This window comes from Cyclopterus lumpus, chromosome 8 (genome assembly GCF_009769545.1).
Source record: "Cyclopterus lumpus isolate fCycLum1 chromosome 8, fCycLum1.pri, whole genome shotgun sequence".
In the NCBI taxonomy this organism is placed as follows: domain Eukaryota; kingdom Metazoa; phylum Chordata; class Actinopteri; order Perciformes; family Cyclopteridae; genus Cyclopterus; species Cyclopterus lumpus.
This window is the reverse complement of record NC_046973.1, coordinates 5800475-5819524: the sequence shown is the minus strand read 5'-3', so window position 1 is coordinate 5819524 and position 19050 is coordinate 5800475. Positions and strand designations below refer to the sequence as shown.

Here is a 19050-nt window from a genome sequence, read left to right as displayed (position 1 = left end):
ATTATTTTCATATTAATGAAATTATCTTGTAACTTTATGGTAGCTACTCTTGATATAGCTATGATGACTACATTATCATTAATGTTTACAGGAAATGTAATACCGAATGTTAAAGATCAGCAGGCCATTACTGTAAATATGAACTGTTTCTTGATTTTCTTATCTTTATTAATAAAAGTTAAATGAAAAAAGTTAGTTTTAACGTATTTACTTTATTGTATTATAATTACATTACATTGTTTTAATTGTATGTTGCTGCTTGGTTTGAGGGCTACAAAAGTATCATCCAAATAAAAGTGTGTGACAATACTAACATGGGAAGCACCTTAAGACTTTGTATTTTAAAGCATGCCGAACGAATCAAATCAATTTGTATTATTATTTGTGGTGTAGTTTCTCACAATGTTTTTATTAGGGGGTTTGGATTAAAACCTACCAATAACAAGACATATTCAAATGTACTGTTTTTTCATAATGTGCCATTTATTCGATTTAGTCTTTTGTCCGTCTGTGGTGCACTCACCTGGCGCCACCAGGTGTCGCTGCTGCACGTTTTAAGAGATGACTTCGTTGGCTCTCTGCACGTCACGTGATCAAAACATTTTCCTGCAGTCGCAGGAGGAAGTAGCTTCAACTTAGCGGTCATCACCAGCAGAAAACGACCTTTAATCAAAGACCTCACCAGCTATTCTGATTCATACAGGTGGGACTCAGACCGTAGTGACGTAATGCCTTATGTTTATCCACAAACTTCTGAATATTGTCCCTCTCTGTTGACTTCCAGGTATGCCACGGAAAGATCCGTGTCAAAAGCAAGCATGTGCGATTCAACAGTGTTTACAAGGTACAACAAAAAACGCCTCTTGAATGCCGATGTGTTGCAGAATCAAACCCCACGTTTGATCGTTTAGCTAACCCCGCCCCCCTCTGTGGTCCTGGTCCTGCAGCTAACAAATACCAGGAGAGCATGTGTGAGGACGTGATCAGGGAGATGCGGCGGTGCTGCGACTCTCAGGCTGGAAACTCCATCTGCTGCTCCGGGTTCAAGGACTCCAAACCCACGGAGAACAAAAGTAACACATAGCTCCGTCTAGCCCGACGCTTTTGATGGGAATACTGGAGAAATGAGCATTGTATCAATGTTTTATTGACAGTGTCGTGGACTCGAATATGCCTTACTTTTCTTGTATAGCACACCTGTCATTGCAGAAAGGCATATTGGTACTATGGGTCCTGGAGTTGTCACACAAATAGGAGTATGTCATTAACTACACCTGTAAATGTCCCACCTCTTTGGCACAACATTCATGGGACATTATGTAAGATGGCAAATATTGTATTTATTAAAGAGAATTGTTTCCTGTGACTTTTCATGTTATTGTGGCCACACCCTGTTATTTCCCATGAGCCACATGTTTGTGCATGTCAGCAATGAGCAGATGTGACTTGTTAGAGGCCCTGCACACTCATGGCAAACACACACACATGAGATTTAGTATATTTGGCTGGTGAGGCCCAAAGACTGTAGCTAATGATTTGCTGAACACGAGAAGATCATTTTGTCTTTAAAGATAAAATAAAGCCATTTCAGTTTTTGCAGACTGCAAACTTAGCTTATCTGGACAGGAAATGCAACAACTCATCCTGTGCAGGAAACAGTGTTTCTCTAAATTTGATTAGCATTGAGCTCTCTGTCTATTGAATTTGTTTCCATTAGATATAATATCTCTGTGTGATTGCTGTATGTCAAGAAAGAAGCTCTTGATTGCTTGACTCACCTATGGACCGTTGATGTGCTGTCCTTAAAGAATTATTTTCAACAACCACATTTCTAAAGAAAATTCAATAAAATTGAGGAAATAGGCAAAAATTACAATTTCTTTAAAATGTTGTATTAACTATAAGTATATATTACTAGATTCACAAGTATTTCATTTTTAAATGTGCATACATAAGACTACACATTATACATAGTACAGTATTTACTAGTGCACATTTTAAATATAACTAACTAATACGTTTTACCTATGGAAGCCCATTTTCCGCCACTGTGAGAAAAATAATTAGGATCCTGTATGACTTACTATCTCTTAGTTATGACTTACCATTTCATTATTATGAGATACTATCTCATAATTTCGACTTACTATCTCATAATTATGACTTTACATATGATAATTATGACTTAGCATCTCATAATTCTGAATAGAATAAAAAGATAAACAGTTTTTTTATTTCGCCAGAAATAACAGAAAATAACATCCAAATATTGTTTTAAATATCATTTACAAACACGGAAAACGAAGGTGTTCTCATGTTAAATAAACTAACTGGAAGAAGAACAAGCGCGTTTCGTTGATGAACGGTTGACTCAGGCAAAGCCCCGGATGCAGAAAGAGAAGAGCGCTTCTTCTCAGTCTTCCGGCGTCGTACGTCAGTGTGACGCAATGACGCAATGACGCGCTGACGTCAAACGGAAATTTGCAGCAGCAATTCTTTCTAGAAATCTGTAGCCGTTTCTCGCTAGCCCGCCCTAGGTTGGTCCGTCTAAGTTTACCCTGGCTCAACCCAGCCGGCCGCATTGGAAACTAATACACACATCTGAAAAGTGCTGAGTTGTTTGTAGTTTTTTTATTGTAGATCCGGGTTATCTCGGTTTAGCCCACCAACTTAACGTTAGCCGAGTCATATCCGAAGCTAACGCTGTTCGGTTCTCGCTGGCATCATGTCGAGAATAGACTACAGCGTGTGGGACCACATCGAGGTGTCAGACGATGAAGATGACATCCACCCCAACATCGACACACCCAGCCTCTTCAGATGGAGACACCAGGTATTTAAATACACGTATCTCTGGGTTAACTGGTGCACATTGCACTGTGGTCGCGAGCCTGTGCGTGTTTCCTGATGCCAGTGATGAAGTGATTCTATTGGAGTCGGTGACAACTTTCCAGATTTCAGTTTACTGTCGACTTCCTGCGTCTCGGAGATTATAATATCTAATTGTTTGGTTCAATTATAGGCCCATGACACGGTTATGTGTACGTCATTGTTGGGGTCACCCAAAAAGTAGATTAGATGTATTATCATTATGGATGAGCTTCAATGTTTGTTAACTAATTAGCCTCTAATTAAATATACATGAATGAAATGAAATATACATAAATAACATGAGTTAGAAATGTTTAACTTTCTCTCTATCAGAAAGAGGATGTCCACCCATAGTCTTTGATTGATGGTGGACATCCTCCTCCGCCTTCTACCTCCTTAAAGATCAGGAAATTGTTGGAACGCCATGTGACTGTATTTATTATTTGTACGTCAGGCACGTGTGGAGCGAATGGAAGATTTTGAGAAGAAAGGTGAAGACATAAACAAGTCACTTGGCGAATGTCGGCGCAAGCTGACCGATGCACAGAAGAAAATACAAGAGCTGACCATTTCATCCACGGATGACGCCAAAGCGGAGCTGAACAAAGCCCAGGCCGAGGAGAAGAAACTGAAAAAAGAGGAGCGGGATTGGGAGAAGAAGTCGGGGGAACACAACCAGGACGAGAAGAAGATGCCGTGGAACGTCGACACGCTCAGCAAGCCGGGTTTCAGCAAGGTGAGGCCGTCAACGTTGACATTTTTATTTGGTGTCATATGGGGATATTGTTCACCTGCGTTATTACCAGCCCTCATTTCAACAAACAATAAGGTTTGGATATTGTAATAATACAATAGTAATAGGCAAATCAGTGTTTCACAATAACGATGGCATTTTTTTATTTAATATGATACTTATTACACTGTTATTAAGTATCGCCAGTGTCGGTACATTTCTTTCTAAAAACACATTGAGCCACAATGTTGAATCGAACAAGTTATTTCTTCTTTACCATGAACATGGTCCGTCTGCTACATTGCAGTCTTACAGACATTAAACTGGTTACAGTGATCAACCGCTTATATGGATCAAAAAGCCTCCTATACAAAGGATGCTTATATCATTTACTTATAGTTATCAAGCAGTCTGCCTACAGTGCCCATTTTGGATCTTGACAAAATATGGGAACACTTAAAAACTAGCGTAGGTTAAGACAAAAACAAGTTATTTACTTTACTCCCAGGATACTTTGCCTCCCAGGACAAATGGGATTACGCCAAAATTGATTTAGATTTGACTCTAAAAACATTATGTGAGCTCCTGTCGTTCATCACTGTCGTGTCCGTGGCTTCGTTGTGTACACATCCCGGACTCTCCTCCTTAGCATCAGTTAATCTTCACACCCCTCACTTCCAGTGTGTAATGACGACTCTCTGCCACTTTCTTTTCATCCTCCATAGAGCGTTGTCAATGTCAAACCTGAATCTGATGAAGAGACCGAAGAACAGAAGGAGAAAAAGCACAAAACCTTTGTTGAGAAAAATGAGAAGCAGATCAAACATTTTGGTAAGGATCACTGACATCCATCCATCCATCCATCCATCCATTCATGTTCCAGGGCATCGGTATTCTAGGAAAGTAGAGATAGTACTTCATTGCTGTCTTCACTACAGGCATGATGCGACGTTGGGACGACAGCCAGAAGTACCTCTCTGACAACCCGAGTCTCGTTTGTGAAGAAACCGCCAACTACCTGGTCATCATGTGCATTGACCTGGAAGTGGAGGAGGTAAAGACCACAACGAAGAATGTGTCTTTCTTCATTTTGATCTTTGTTTTATGGGCCGTAACTAAGAGATATTCACTTTCTTTATTATTCAATTCTTCTTCCTTTCTTCTTGTAGAAACACTCATTGATGGAGCAAGTGGCTCATCAGACCATCGTCATGCAGTTCATTCTAGAGTTGGCTAAAAGCCTCAAAGTGGACCCCCGCGGCTGCTTTCGGCAATTTTTTGCGAAGATTAAGGTGACGTAACTTTGTTTGAATGCTACAACATCTAATTAATTACTTTAAAAAAAGAAAAGAAAATCATGTTAAAAAGGAAACTAAGAGTGCCTGTCTCCACAGTAAATTACTGTTGTGTTTTAATGGTAGTTTATTTGTGTGTTAGAATTCAACAACCGGGAAATTTCATTCATAATATCGCCTCGCTGTCTCTCTCTTCTACCACTCGCCCTCTCAGCTCACTCTCTTTTTTCCCATTTTTAAAACAAATGAGCCAGAAAGCGACAGCCATGCATAACTTAACTTTTAATGTTATGAAACAAAGAGAAATGCTATTCCTTTGTCCTAAATCAATACTAAAACACTTCCTTGTTGTTGTTCGTTGACCGAAGGAAGCGGTCCATGAGTTGAAGCCTTTAAACCCCGCCTCGAAAGTTCCTGTACTTTCAGAAAGTACTACCTCCGACCAGAGCCTTTTTTAGGGGGTAAAATGTTTCCGTAACTGAATTTTAAATCCAATGAGTGCCTGAGGAGTGTTCCTGCAGTCAAAAATGATGAGGTGGAAAAGAAGACTGGTTATTTAAGGTTATCTCTAAACATGTTCCCTCTCACTAGTTTGCTTTAATGCGTCTAGCTTTTGAGTAGGCAACCTCACAATAACGACATATTGAAATATTCAATTAAATGCTCATTTTGTACTGCAACCAACACTCGCAGACAGCAGATCAGCAATACCAGGACGCTTTCAACGACGAGCTGGAGTCTTTTAAGGAGCGGGTTCGGGGCAGGGCGAAGATCCGCATTGAAAAGGCCATGAAGGAATACGAGGAAGAGGAGCGGCAAAAGCGCCTGGGACCGGGAGGGCTCGACCCTGTTGATGTGTACGAGTCCCTGCCAGCTGTAAGTTCTTCTGTTCTCAAGAAGCCGCCGCACTCTGCTTTCATGTTATCTCGTTAGTTTAAAGTGCATAACATATGTTTTTAATTGCAGGAGATGCAGAAATGCTTTGATGATAAAGACATCCAAATGTTACAAGAGGTTATTAGCAAAATGGACCCAACGGTAGGTTCCCTTTGTTAAAGCCGACAGCTTTATTTCTTTCTCTGATAAATGTCTGCTAGGAATCATATTTCAGTGGGTACTTAATACATGTGATTTGTTTGAACGATTTAGGAGGCAAAGGTTCACATGAAGCAGTGCATAGAATCGGGCCTCTGGGTCCCCAACTCCAAGACAGACGATGGGGATGAAAAAGAGGAAGAGGCTGCCGATGAGGAGGTGAAACCGGAGCAGGAAGAAACTAAGAAGGAATGACCAACTTTGATCCTGTGATTTGTTTCTGCAAATGTACCTTCCTACTGTATTGCACCTCCAAAATGTGTATGACTAGTTTACCAATCATGGAACAATGAAATAACTTCTCTAAAATGCTAAACTGAGACTTGAGGTATTAGTGTTCACCTATCTGCACAACTACGTTGAATCAGTAGCTCTTGCTTGGAAAAGAAACTGCTGCGCGTGTTTAAGGCTTGTATTTGTTTAGACATCAGCTGTATTCTTCCATGTACTTGTATACACCTGTCAGTGTGTGTGTGTGGGGGGGGAGTGCCTGCCTGCTTCACTTGTGCTGTTGTATGGTTAAAAATGTTCTATACATTTTCAGGTTGTGCAGTTAATTAATTGGATGGAAGGATTTACCAAATTCTTTTGTTTTTTTGTTTGTTTAGACTTTTAGGGCTTGAGAGACCAATGTATTCAGATGGTTATTTCCCCAAAGTGACATTTTCTACAAACTTGCTTAACTAATAGTTGAATTATATCCAACTACTCAAATCGGAGGTGTTGTGGTTTTGTTTAAAAACTCAAGGTGCGGGCGACTTGCTTTTCAAATCATAAACTAAGGGGAACAAATAAGTCATAAGAGAATGAGCTGTTTTAACATGGAGCGACTGCATCTGGGCATTGGTTTTCTAAACATGTCCTATACATGTGGTACTGTTGGTATAATATATGGATATGATATGGCTTCTACAACATCACAGTGCACCCTAGACATCAAAAGACACAACCAATATTAAACACACAAGCAGGGCTTGTTCTAGATGGGTGTGGTTGGATTCTACACTTTCACTTTTGATGCTTTTATTTTTGAAGGTGAAAGTGCCATTGCTGCCATTATAGAAATAAACAAATATTGAGTGAAACAGCTTGCAAAAAAAACATTTGATTATCTTGTATATCACCAAATAACAGCGAGTCTGGGCAAATCATTTTATTTTGTTTCTAAAAATGGATAAAGACTAATATTACCCGATGTAACAGAAACATATGTATACTTATAAACATTGCTCATAAAAATGGATAAAGACTAATATTACTCAGGGTAACAGAAACATTTAAACAATCAATAATAACGAAAAAACTATTTTTCAGTAACAGTTAGAGGACAACTCTATTATAATTAGTCTGGATCTCCAACTAAAAATCATCTGATAATCTACACATCTCTCTGCTCTCATGAAATGCTCACAAGTCATATTTTCGAGCCCACATCAAGTGTCAAGTATTTCAGGGAAGTCACGGTAAAGTATCACATCTTTAGTCCAAGACCAAGTCTTTGCAAAACGACAGAGATGCCAGAAAATATTATAGGAAAAAAAGAGAAAAAAAGGCAGAACAAACACTGACGAAGGTGGCTGCAGATGTCCTGAAATGTCCACCGGAAATCAAACAGCCGATGCTCGTTGAAATGATGAAATCACGACATCTAGTGGCGCACAGTAGATCTACACCACAACGTGACACATGGATGAACCCGGTCCCTCAGGGCGTGTTTGTGTTTGTTATTTGACTTCGCTTTAAGATAGTTGGTAATTAAAGATAATACATCCAAGTGTTTATATAGAGGGTGGAACCGATACCATAAATGTATTACGCCTGTGATCTTTTACTCAATTAAAAGTAAAGTATACGTATACACTTAAAGCAAAGGCATTAGGCATTATGCAGAATGTTATATAATACAATATAGTATTATCTATACTATATATCACTCTTGTATATATATGTTGAGTATTAATATAAAACTATTTTACAAATGTATCAACATTTATGTAATATTAATCTGCAGAGGAACTAATAACTAGCTGTCAAATAAATTAGGTTAAAAATGGCACAGCACCATAAATACAAAATATACTTTAGTTACCTTCTATCATCAGTGTACCGCCATCATGTTCACCACTTTTAAACCTCGACGTTTATTTTGAAAGGCCAGCTCGTGTATGTATGTGTGTACGCGCATGCTTGCCCGGGGGCGTGGTCACGTGAGTTCCAGGAACCAGCGGTCTGGTCTGCAGCCAACCCGAAGAAGAAGAAGAAGAAGTAGACGTAGACGAAGACGAAGAAGAAGCCACGCCAAGGAGATAACAAAGCTGTCAGCTCTTCGGGTAACTCCGTCCAAAGCTCGCCCTTAAATGGTAAGACACCCATTTGTCACGCACGTTGTTACGTTTCGCGGTTATGCCTCTAATGATGTTTACATATTTCACCGGGAAATCAACGAGGACGCGTGTTTACGGGCCACCGGGTCCCGGGTGCGCGTTAAGTTACATTTATATTTTTAAAAAACCCACATAAACCTGTTATATGACGCTGGTGAGTATTGTAAAACGAGTAACACAATAAATAATCCCCCGGAAGTCCCTTCGACGAATCTGTTTACCTGACGTCATAATTGTTAGTTATTTCTCATTTGTTGCGAACGTAGTTCTCTAAACTCATCATCGTGTAAAATGAGAAATATGGAACACGTGATTACAGAAAAAGCACAGCGCTTCCGTTTGTGTTTTTGTTTATGTTTTTGTTTATGTAGGCTTTCGTGCGGACGTAATTTCCATTCAACAGCTGATTTAAGCAACAGTCATGTACTGTGTTTCACATTCAGTGTTGGAAGAAGTACTCGGATGTTTTTTATACTTTAAGTTAAAGTAGTACTACAGTATATAAATACTTTGTTACAAGTACAAGTCCTGCATTCAAAAGCTTACTTAATAAAGGTACTGGAAACAAAATATACTGAAAGTATCAAAGTAAAAGTACTCCAGCAGTCCATTTCTGATTTACATTGCACTCTCTCTCTCTCTCTCTCTCTCTCTCTCTCTTTTTCTCTCTCTGTGTGTGTGTGTGTGTCAGTGATTTAACGGCCCCCACCATGTCCAGAAGTGGGTGGTCGAAGCGTTTAAGAACAGGAGCTTTCCCGGCCCTGTGTGAGGTCCCTCAGGGTCCGGGCATCCATGTGTACCTGTTCTGGTCAAAGGACGGGGAAAGGTACTTGTCCCACACGGGGGGAGGAGTCACGGCAGAGGAGCTGTGCATCTCAGCTGCAGAGGCTGTAGGTGAGAGTGACCCTGCACAGACCAGAGTGAGGAGTTAGTGCTAGGGGTGATGTGTGTGTGTGTGTGTGTGTGTGTGTGTAACATCTGTGTGTCATTCCCCAGGGATAACTCCTTTGTGCCATGTGCTGTTTGCTCTGTACAATCCACAATCCCACTGCTGGTACAGCCCAAACCACACTTTCACTCCAGACGACTCCGTCCTCATTCTTCACTACTGTTTGAGGTCAGTCTGTGTTTTCATCGCGGCATGTCAGGAATGCAGTCGAAACACACCCTTAATCTTCGTTGTTTTTCTGGTTTTCTTTTCACTAGGTTTTACTTTCGGAATTGGCACGGACTAAATGAGAAGGAGCCAACTGTATCTCGTTATGCTCTCAGATCTGGAACCAGTCAGGGGGTTTCGCCTTTGTTTGAAATCAAATCCTTGGAGTACTTGTTCTTCCAGGTTGGTGTTTGAACCAGTTTGACTGGTTTACTGTGCACCGATCAAGTGCTGTGCTCGCAGCGATTAAATGCCCTAACGTCTTTTCTTGTGGTGTCTCCCAAAGGCTAAATATGAATTTGTGAACGAGGTGGTACAGATGGAAGAAGTTCAGTCGAAGGAGGAGCAAAGTCGCTTTAAAAACGAGAGCTTGGGGATGGCTGTGCTGCAACTCTTACACCAGTCGATGCAAACAGGCTGCACCTTACAAGATGTTGCAGAACAAGTCAGGTAATTACTTTGAGTGAATATGTGGTACGGTGAAATAGTAACCATTAATAACTGGATGTTTTGAAGTGGGGTTGTATGAGGTACTTATTCATAGTCAGTGTATTACCTACAGTCCCTCTAGTCTGGAGGAGCAGACCGGAGCACCAGCATGGGAGCGAAGCAATGCACTGCAATGTACTACAGCAACATGTAATTTAGCCACGAAAGAAAAAAGCCCACCTATAAAAATTTATATCGGTTTAACAGTACAACATATTGAGAATTTATTTTCAGCTTTACCTTTTCTTACACAGTCTATGTTTCTGAGAGGGAACTGAAGCCGTTACCAGCTTTGAAAATGTTCTAATTATAGCGTACATTTAAACTAATATTGATTTTTTTTAATGTGTTTAAAAAACGTTTTGCTTGCTGGCTCTCCTGTCTGTTTCTCCAAACTCCATCTACTTACTCACTGACTATGGATAAATAACGTATACAACCGCACTCCAAAACATCGAGATTATCCCTTTTTAAATCTGTTAATCTATTTGCCAACCAATACGTCAAATGGTCTATATTAATTTGAATATGTTCTTCATATGATGATGATTTGTCTCATTATAATGAGGTTGTGTTATTTCTATCCCATTTCCTGCTACTGTGACAATCCAGTAGCTTTTAATCTAATTTAATCTCCAGGTAACATCCAAACCTCTATTTCTCTTTCAGCTATTTGCACTGCATTCCAAGGTCTTTCGCCAAACACATGTCCAAAGACAACTTCCTGACAAAAATCCGTATCCGGCGGGTTTTTGCAGCGTTTGTGCGGACCTTCCAGCAGCACACTGTGGCTAAGGGCCGGCTGGGCACCCAGGAGATCATGTGTAAGTACATCTCTACTCTCGAACACATGGTGCCACGTTTCGGAACAGAGACCTTCACTGTGTCGCACCTGGAGCTGAGAGATGAAGGGAATGGAAGCAGCTCTCACTCTAACGCCACCCATTGCCAGTGTGCCTCCAAAGACGAGTTAATTAGCCCCGCCACCCGGGAGATACTGGTGTCTGGCACCGAGGGGATTCAATGGAGGCTGGTGTCCGAGCAAAAGGTTTGTCAAAACCTTATTAGAAGCTTCCGACGGTCTAATTCTGTTCCATGTGGACCTTTTGTTGACTCAAGCCTCTTTACCTATAGGCACAGGCCAACACGTATTTCAGGAACGACTACATGAGGAACAAAAAGCAACAGTCCAGCCAGCCGAGTGCGAACACTCGTAATGAATGGACCTCCTTCTGTGATTTCCCTGAAATAACTCACGTAGCCATCACTGGAAGTAACGTGTGCATTAGCACTCTGGACAACCACTGCATGGTGAGAGTAATTGTTTACCCCTTTATGTAAAAGCTGCAGTGCATTTGTTTAATTGGTAAATGTGCTTGTGGTGCATTAGTCCAACTGATGTGCTGCATATTAGTCATTCAACTGATCAGACTGAATTTCCTGTACAGTATGCCTGGATTCTCATATATTCTATATGTTTAGGACTATAAGAGCTTTGGGTTTTGTTCGGCTTCGGGCTTTTTTCTCTTGTTTTGATTTGTATGCGTCTGTAGGTGGGAGCTCTGATTGTAAGCTGGTGGTGTTTCTGTGTGTGTGTACGTAGGAGGTTCAGATGAACTCCAGCCAGGAGGCCCGTTCCTTCATCTCCCTCCTAGATGGATACAACCGGCTGACTGCATTCGCCCACCACTATCTTTGTCATGAAGTGGCTCCCCCAAGGGTAGTGATGAGTGTAGCAAATGGACTGCACGGCCCGATGCAGTGAGTTCTTCTTCTCTTACACATCTGCACATGCAGACTCAAGCCGGCTTTAGAGAGACGCAGCCCGTTATATCACAACTCTGGTGTGCTTCCAGTGATGATTTCGTGCTGCTGAAGCTGAAAAAGGAGGCTGCAGAGGAGGGAGCTTTCCTCGTACGCTGGAGTGGTCTCCATTATCGCTGCATCATCCTAGCTGTCCTGAACAAAAATGAGGTAAGTCAACACCCACGCTTCCTCTCTGGAAATTATTGCAGTGCAGCAATGGTGAAAATGTGTTTGTGTGTTTTTTAAAAAAAACTTTGTGGCTCGTAGAACGGATCGAAGCCGAGCCACAAGCAGTTTCGGATTCAGCTCAAGGATTCGATGTTCTGTCTGGAGGGCTGGGATCGAGAATTCTCCAGTATGAAGGAGCTCACGGAAAACCTCAAGACCTTTGTGCTCAAGTCTGGTTCGGACAGCTTTACTGTCAGAAAATGTTGTTTGCCAAAACAAGCAGGTTTGTGTTTATTGGGCCTTTTCTATTCTAGACACCTTTTGCCTTACTCTTGTGTTTTGGGATATTGTTGTCTCAACATTGGTTTACATTTGTGTGATATAGAGCTGTCCAACCTTCTGGTGAAGAGGAAAGGTGTTCACACTGACTCCTTGACCCTGAACAGGACCCAGCTAAGCTTCCACCAGATCAAGGACAAAGACATTGTACAGGTGATGGAGACCCACTTCATCAGTTCCACCTGACCAGCTTATTTGACCGCGGCTCCTGTTTGACCACTGGGTGTTGTGTTCATGAGCAGGAACAGCATCTGGGCCGCGGGACTAGAACCAACATCTTCTCGGGACGTCTGCTGGTGCGAGGTGGAGGAGAAAATGACGAGGATGACGAGTTCAACAACAACTCTGCGGACCACAAAGGGATCCAAGTGGTTCTCAAGATTCTAGAACAAAGCGATAAAGACATCGATATTGTAAGTTATGTGGTCTTTAGTAGCCTTAAATGGATTGTCTGGATGTCTTGACGTGGGGTTGTGTGAGGCACTTATCCATAGTCGGTGTATTAGCTGCAGTAGATGATGCGAGTACCAACACAGGAGCAAAGCAATGCATTGCTGAGGACATATTGTAGACCACTAAAAACACAAGGTTGCTGGTCTACCGCCGCCTCTATCGGTTAGTTTGTTTGTTAGGGTTTTTGTGTGACTTAGTTGAATATGAGCTAAAATAAAATGTCTAAAATACTTTCTCAGCAGTACATTACTTTGCTTCCATGCTTGTTCTCCAAACTCAAAGGACTGTAAGTAAGGCACTCTTTACTCTCCTTTTGTGTTTCTCAGGGTTTTTTGGAAACGGCGAGCCTCATGAACCAGGTGTCCCACAGCCACCTGGTATTTGTACATGGTGTGTCAGTCAAAGGATCTGAAAGTAAGAACAATAAGATCACCTTCACAAACGGACTTCCTCATTTGCTACTTCCCCATCACACATAGTTGGTCTCTACAGTCAAATTCACGATCCCAGTGCAGAGGGTCGTAACGTAAATGCAAAACATTGGGGTGTGGTTAGGCTCAGCTGCGGGGGTGTGTGGCTGGGAACAGGTGCCGGGAAGAGGCCTAATTAGCCTTAGCTGCAGGTGATTGTGTCTCTTCCCTATATGAGGTTTGATAGGGATGGAGGCACGAGCAGAGGCACAGTCTGCAGTATAATAAAGGACATTACAGAATATACACTGAGTGCTCATCCTTTGGTGCTGGGAGGGAGAACCCTGTATGTGACAGCTAGGAGCTTGTTACACTGGCTCCCCCACACCCCTCCACAGCTGAGCCTGACCACACCCCAGCCACCACAAACACTGTTCTATTTGAATGAGGATGCTACTTGTTTATTTACATGTTGCCCTTGGTGACCTCTCATACTTTGTTTCTACCTTTTTACAGACATCATGGTGGAAGAATTTGTGGAGTTTGGCCCTTTGGATGTTTTCCTTCGCAAAGAAAAGGCATCAGTGACTCCTCAGTGGAAATTCATTGTTGCAAAACAACTCGCCAGTGCCCTAAATTATCTCGTGAGTTCAAAACACTGCTTAGTTTTTTGTTTGTCACAGATTCAATACAATTCACTTGCATGACTGCACAGCTAAATGGTCATTAAAGTGAAGTGAGAGTGAAATAATCAGATTGTGCTGCTTTCCAACTGCCGCATGCCAAGCCGAGTCTCGAGCTGCTGGCAGGATTAAATAATCTTATTTTCAGACCCGACTTTACGATAAGTGCTGCAAGCCCCGATAACGAACAGCATTGATGGTTTGTTTTACACTTATTATAATGTATTTCACTGCATCACAAAAAGGTTCAACAGCAGTATTCTCATCACTGTAGGAGACCAAACAGCTGGTTCATGGGAACGTCTGTGCCAAGAACATTCTGGTGGCGAGGCATGGTCTGAAGCACGGCACCACTCCGTTTGTCAAGCTGAGTGACCCGGGCATTTCCCTGAGTGTCCTTTCAAGGGAAGGTCAGTACCAGAAACTCTGAATTAACCTCACTTTATGAGCAAGTCTCCAATGGGTTCGGAGTTTTCGGTGCAGTTCTGCCTTTTTTCTAATCAGATTTAGAAAACAGGAAACTTCAACTAAACCATTTCCTGTGACTTATTTCCTGTTTTTTTTTATCTCACAATGGGCATAACTTTTGAAAAATACAAGGTTTGGTCAACAGAGATAGTCAAAATATTTTATACACAAATGTTGTTTCTTAAAACAATATTCCTATATAACCTGCATACCTAAATGAAACAGTACTTAACAAATAATATTTCAAATGTTTTAAAATGCAAAAGGTCCTTTTATCTTTATGAATATATTGGGACCTTATTTCCTGATTGACCACTTGTGTTTTTTCTTCTTCTTTGTTAATCGCTGTTGTTATCCATTATTGTGAACTCTTTAATATGATTTTTCATTGTGCAAAAACAAAATCTCACAATTGCCTCTTATTTCTGTTCATGTCCACGTGTTTTTCTTATTTTCTTTGTGCAGTTAACTTTTGTTATTCACCCATGTTTTTCCAAGATAAGAAAAAAACATCTGTTTTTTACAGCAAGAACACATCTGATAATAATCTGATTAATAATGAAATACTGTTGGTCCATTGAGCTGCATTAAGACTATAACAACTTTTGGATGATTGCTTGTCCGTTCAGCTGAATGCTTTACAGACTCCAATTCTTCGGCATCTGCCATATAATCTGCACACACCTGCCCTTATATAATGTGCATTACATTATCTATGTTCATCTAAACAATCAGTCAAATGGGATTCAATATTCAGAACATCTGAGCATGAGCCCAATTGGATGGTGAAGAACGTTTGTTGTCTAAGGTGGTGAATTTCACTGTTTCTCTTTTTTAACCAAGCCTTTCCAATAAAGCAAGGAAGAGCCAACACCTGATATCATCAAGAAGCATTTATTTTGTTGCCGCTGATACATACCAACTTTGTTCAATATTTTAATTTGATTGACATATGGTCATTTTATATAAAAGTGTGTTCAGTTTTCTCATACTAAACCCGGAGCTGGAGATCATCTTCAACATGATACACGTACCTTTTGTCATTTTAAATGTCATTGTCATGCACACTGCAGAGCGTCTTGAGCGGATCCCGTGGATCGCCCCGGAGTGCATTGACAGCGGCTCTCCCATCGTCATCGCTGCTGACCAGTGGAGCTTTGGCGTCACGCTGCTCGAAATCTGCAACAACGGCGATCTTCCCATGAGTGGCTGCACATTGTCTGAGGTAGGCCCTTTTTATTGCTCTTCCAACAGCCGCACGCCCCTTTTATCCTTCTGGCTTCTAATTGCAGCACTGTAACCTCCCCTCCTCCCCCCGGACAGAAAGAGCGTTTCTATCAGCAAAAGGGACGTTTAGCCGAACCGTCCTCCCAGGAACTGGCCAGCTTCATCAGCATGTGTTTGACCTATGAGCCTTTGGAGAGGCCTTCGTTCCGCACTGTGCTCAGAGAGCTCACGGAAATCATGATCAAAAGTGGGTCTTTACTTGCTCAAGTTGCTTTTTTTTTGTTTTTCTCCAACTTATCCGTGTGCTTTTAATAATGTGTTGTCGATTCTTCTGCTCACAGATCCGGATATATCCCCCAGTGAAGCTCTCCCTCACACAGACCCCAGCGTGTTCCACAAACGCTACCTGAAAAAGATGCGCGACTTAGGGGAGGTGAGTGAGAACGCCACATCACCTGTAGTTTTCTTCTTCTTCTGCTTCTTCCTGTCACGCCGGAGAGAGTAATCCACCGCTCGTTTACTGCAGGGTCACTTTGGAATGGTGACTCTCTACCTGTACGACCCGGCCAACGACGGGACAGGAGAGCACGTGGCAGTGAAGGCGTTGAAACAAGAGAACGGTCATGTCCCTGAGGGCTGGATGAAGGAGATTGAGATCCTGAAGTCTCTCTATCACAGCAACATTGTCAAGTACAAGGGCTGCTGTACTGAACTGGGTAAGAGCCTCAGCTGTCATCTGTCGGCTTCAAGCACTTTTATTGAAATACATACAACAATATACAGTGCAAAGGTTGCTCAGTGTTCACTTTGAGCTAGCAGAGCTTCAGTACATGACTCGTTGATTTCTGATCCCTGCTGTTCTTTTGAAAAGAATGAACATATTTTCAAAGTGCAACAAGGTTTCCCTTGCATGTCAATATTTTGAGCTTTCAACACACGTCATGCTGAGCACCAGGTCAATCTTGCTATTGAAAAGTAATGGAAGGAGGAGGATAAGCCCTGTTGCATTGTCCACTGACAGGAGGACATGTTGTGCAGCTGATTATGGAGTACCTTCCTCTGGGGAGCCTGCGAGAGTACCTTTCCAAACGCAAACTGGGAGTGCCCCAGTGCCTCATGTTCGCTCAGCAGATCTGTCAGGTGGGTTTAGGTGGTTTTGTGCTTATCATCTAATTTCCTGGTGCTGTGTGCAAGCTGCATAGGTGTCTGATTATATTATCCTATTGTCATCAGTTCATTCTGTGTAAGTTGAGTAGTTTAGTAGCACTAGTGTTATGTGTACTCCCAGTAACCAGGAAGTAATCACTTGGCATGCTGTTGATTGTCACGTCCAGCTCTGACATTTTAAACTTGTCATTTTATGATTGAATTGACATGTCATGGTTCATAATATACTTAATATTCATTGTTGATTTTTATAAAGTATAATACACGTTCTGTTTTATAATGTATATTAAAGAATGATGTGAAAGCCACGCGGGCTGCTCCTTGAGGTTATACTGTAAATAATAATGTAATCCTGCTAACATGCTCAAAAGAAAAGGCTGTAATATTTACCGTGATCAGTGTAGCATGTTCAAGGAAAAGACGGCAAGATTTGTCATTTAGGGAACATGAATGTCTGTAATCTGTCCAATAGCTATGAACCGACAGACAAACACTGCACCCTAGAGCCAGATGTGCCGCTAGCGTGGCGAAAAATAGGGAACTTTTAAAGGACAACCTTTCAAAAAAACATTTTACTCTGCTGTTTCTTTACACTGTTATCGTATTTTGGTTTGACAAATGTTGTTTTATTTATTTTTTAAAATATTCTGCCGCCTCTGTATAATTGCATCCATCTTTTCTTTCTGTTCTCTTTTTAAGGGGATGGAGTACTTGCACACTAAGCGATACATCCATCGAGACCTCGCCGCCCGCAATGTCTTGGTGGAAAACGACAGTTTGGTGAAGATCGGAGACTTTGGCCTGACGAAATACATCCCTGAAGGCGACATCTACTATCGCGTTCGAGAGGACGGGGACAGCCCGGTGTTCTGGTGAGTTCATGCAGCACTTAGCGGTCTTATTCAATTTGTTTGTTTTATGACTTTGGCAACTAAATATAATTTTTATTCCGGAGTGTTTTAGGTATGCCATTGAGTGCTTGAAGGAGAGTAAATTTTCCTTTTCCTCTGACATCTGGTCCTTTGGCGTTACATTGTATGAGATCCTGACCCGCTGTGACCCTCGCCAGAGTCCTCCAACAGTACGTCAAGACTGGCCTCTTCTAACAAGCTCAAACCTGCTTATATTTTCATGTGAGACTTATATTAATACATTTTGAGTCCCTGTGTTAAATGCTCAATGTACTCCGTTGTGTTTTTGTAGAAGTTCACTGCCATGATGCAGAAAGACACTCAATCACAGATGACTGTGATTGAGCTCATTAAACTGTTGGATAAACAGTTGCGATTGCCTCGTCCCAAAGACTGCCCTCATGAGGTAACATGTCCTTTAAACACTGTTATTGGCATTATGAGTAGCCTGATATTTTCACAATGATTTGTATTCATCTTTTTACCAACAGGTGAGGATGTTGATGGAACAGTGTTGGGCTGCAGAGCCAATACAACGGCCATCATTCGGATCCCTCATCGAAAAGTTTGAGGCTGTTCGTCAAACATACAACTGGCAGTCGAATATAAGCTTTTCTCTGGCTCAGATTTGATTTATATGTCATCACGTTGCCACTATGGCCACCATATATTACAGTGATGAGCCTCCGTTTTTATTGTTGTCTTTACAGGTTTCTTTTATCACTGTTTTGTTTCCTGGCCAAGGAATTGAACTTAATGAAGAAAGAGCGAAAGCTTTGGCGTCAGCTAGCTTTCCATATATAACAGTTGTTATTAAACATTTCTGTAACATTGAGAGATGACTATCTTTAATTTCCTGTTTGTACATTTGTTTGTGTGTATGTTAACTTTAAGTTGCATTTGGTATAAACCGAAATAACAAATTCAAAATACAATAAACCATTTTCTACTTGCCCTTTTATTAAGGACTGAAACGGATTAATGAGGCTTGATGTCAAAGTGTATACAATTTCAGATCGGTGTTACCAGATTTCCATAAGCAACAAAGTCCTGTGTTGTCTAAACCATTTGTGAAAAATGAAAACATGCACCGGTTACATTATGCGCTACGCCGTACAGCGACAAAAAACACTGATGCTCAGATATTGGAAAAATGTATGCTAAAGTGCACATTAACCACATATAATTTTGTGGGTATAAGACAAGCTAAATAACCTTGATGCATCCCAGACCAGTGAAGAATCACCTCCTATTCTGTCATACAGTGAGTAGTCTATTCAACAGGTATTTGAATCAGTGCACACAGCGTGAGAAAGACCTTAAACCAGGTTCTACTGTGATGCATAAAGACCCTTAACCTCAACACTGCTGCAGACATCTGGTCCACATTTCCAC

The 19050-nt window shown here is 41.4% G+C and overlaps 3 protein-coding genes across 3 annotated transcripts; all 3 read left to right on the top strand.

Annotated features, from left to right (window-relative positions):
* The first annotated feature begins 596 nt into the window (after positions 1–596).
* On the top strand, positions 597–1363 carry cmc4 (C-x(9)-C motif containing 4 homolog (S. cerevisiae)). Its single transcript, XM_034539639.1, has 3 exons — positions 597–703; positions 785–844; positions 948–1363. Exons 2-3 carry the CDS (start codon positions 787–789, stop codon positions 1082–1084), a joined length of 195 nt encoding a protein of 64 aa, XP_034395530.1. The 5' UTR covers positions 597–703; positions 785–786; the 3' UTR covers positions 1085–1363.
* Positions 1364–2441: 1078 nt separating this feature from the next.
* Positions 2442–6708, top strand: cdc37 (cell division cycle 37 homolog (S. cerevisiae)). Its single transcript, XM_034540521.1, has 8 exons — positions 2442–2833; positions 3326–3607; positions 4330–4435; positions 4543–4658; positions 4774–4896; positions 5593–5775; positions 5866–5937; positions 6049–6708. The coding sequence occupies exons 1-8, from the start codon at positions 2726–2728 to the stop codon at positions 6187–6189; spliced, it is 1131 nt and encodes a 376-aa protein (XP_034396412.1). The 5' UTR covers positions 2442–2725; the 3' UTR covers positions 6190–6708.
* Positions 6709–8191: 1483 nt separating this feature from the next.
* Positions 8192–18616, top strand: tyk2 (tyrosine kinase 2). Its single transcript, XM_034540520.1, has 24 exons — positions 8192–8354; positions 9070–9272; positions 9375–9495; positions 9585–9717; positions 9821–9984; positions 10693–11071; positions 11158–11334; positions 11627–11784; positions 11880–11997; positions 12097–12280; positions 12383–12489; positions 12579–12749; positions 13116–13203; positions 13716–13843; positions 14157–14292; positions 15424–15575; positions 15674–15824; positions 15919–16010; positions 16104–16293; positions 16599–16717; positions 17444–17616; positions 17708–17825; positions 17948–18061; positions 18147–18616. The coding sequence occupies exons 2-24, from the start codon at positions 9089–9091 to the stop codon at positions 18285–18287; spliced, it is 3498 nt and encodes a 1165-aa protein (XP_034396411.1). The 5' UTR covers positions 8192–8354; positions 9070–9088; the 3' UTR covers positions 18288–18616.
* The last annotated feature ends 434 nt before the right edge of the window (positions 18617–19050 follow it).

Bases quoted from the DNA above. Each gene is read 5' to 3' on its own strand.
- cdc37 (XM_034540521.1), top strand. From the start codon at position 2,726: ATGTCGAGAATAGACTACAGCGTGTGGGACCACATCGAGGTGTCAGAC. The intron at 2,834-3,325 runs GTATTTAAATAC...TTTGTACGTCAG, and splicing joins TCTTCAGATGGAGACACCAG to GCACGTGTGGAGCGAATGGA. The intron at 5,776-5,865 runs GTAAGTTCTTCT...TTTTAATTGCAG, and splicing joins TGTACGAGTCCCTGCCAGCT to GAGATGCAGAAATGCTTTGA.
- cmc4 (XM_034539639.1), top strand. From the start codon at position 787: ATGCCACGGAAAGATCCGTGTCAAAAGCAAGCATGTGCGATTCAACAG. The intron at 845-947 runs GTACAACAAAAA...CTGGTCCTGCAG, and splicing joins GATTCAACAGTGTTTACAAG to CTAACAAATACCAGGAGAGC.
- tyk2 (XM_034540520.1), top strand. From the start codon at position 9,089: ATGTCCAGAAGTGGGTGGTCGAAGCGTTTAAGAACAGGAGCTTTCCCG. The intron at 9,273-9,374 runs GTGAGAGTGACC...GTCATTCCCCAG, and splicing joins CTCAGCTGCAGAGGCTGTAG to GGATAACTCCTTTGTGCCAT. The intron at 11,335-11,626 runs GTGAGAGTAATT...GTGTGTACGTAG, and splicing joins CTCTGGACAACCACTGCATG to GAGGTTCAGATGAACTCCAG.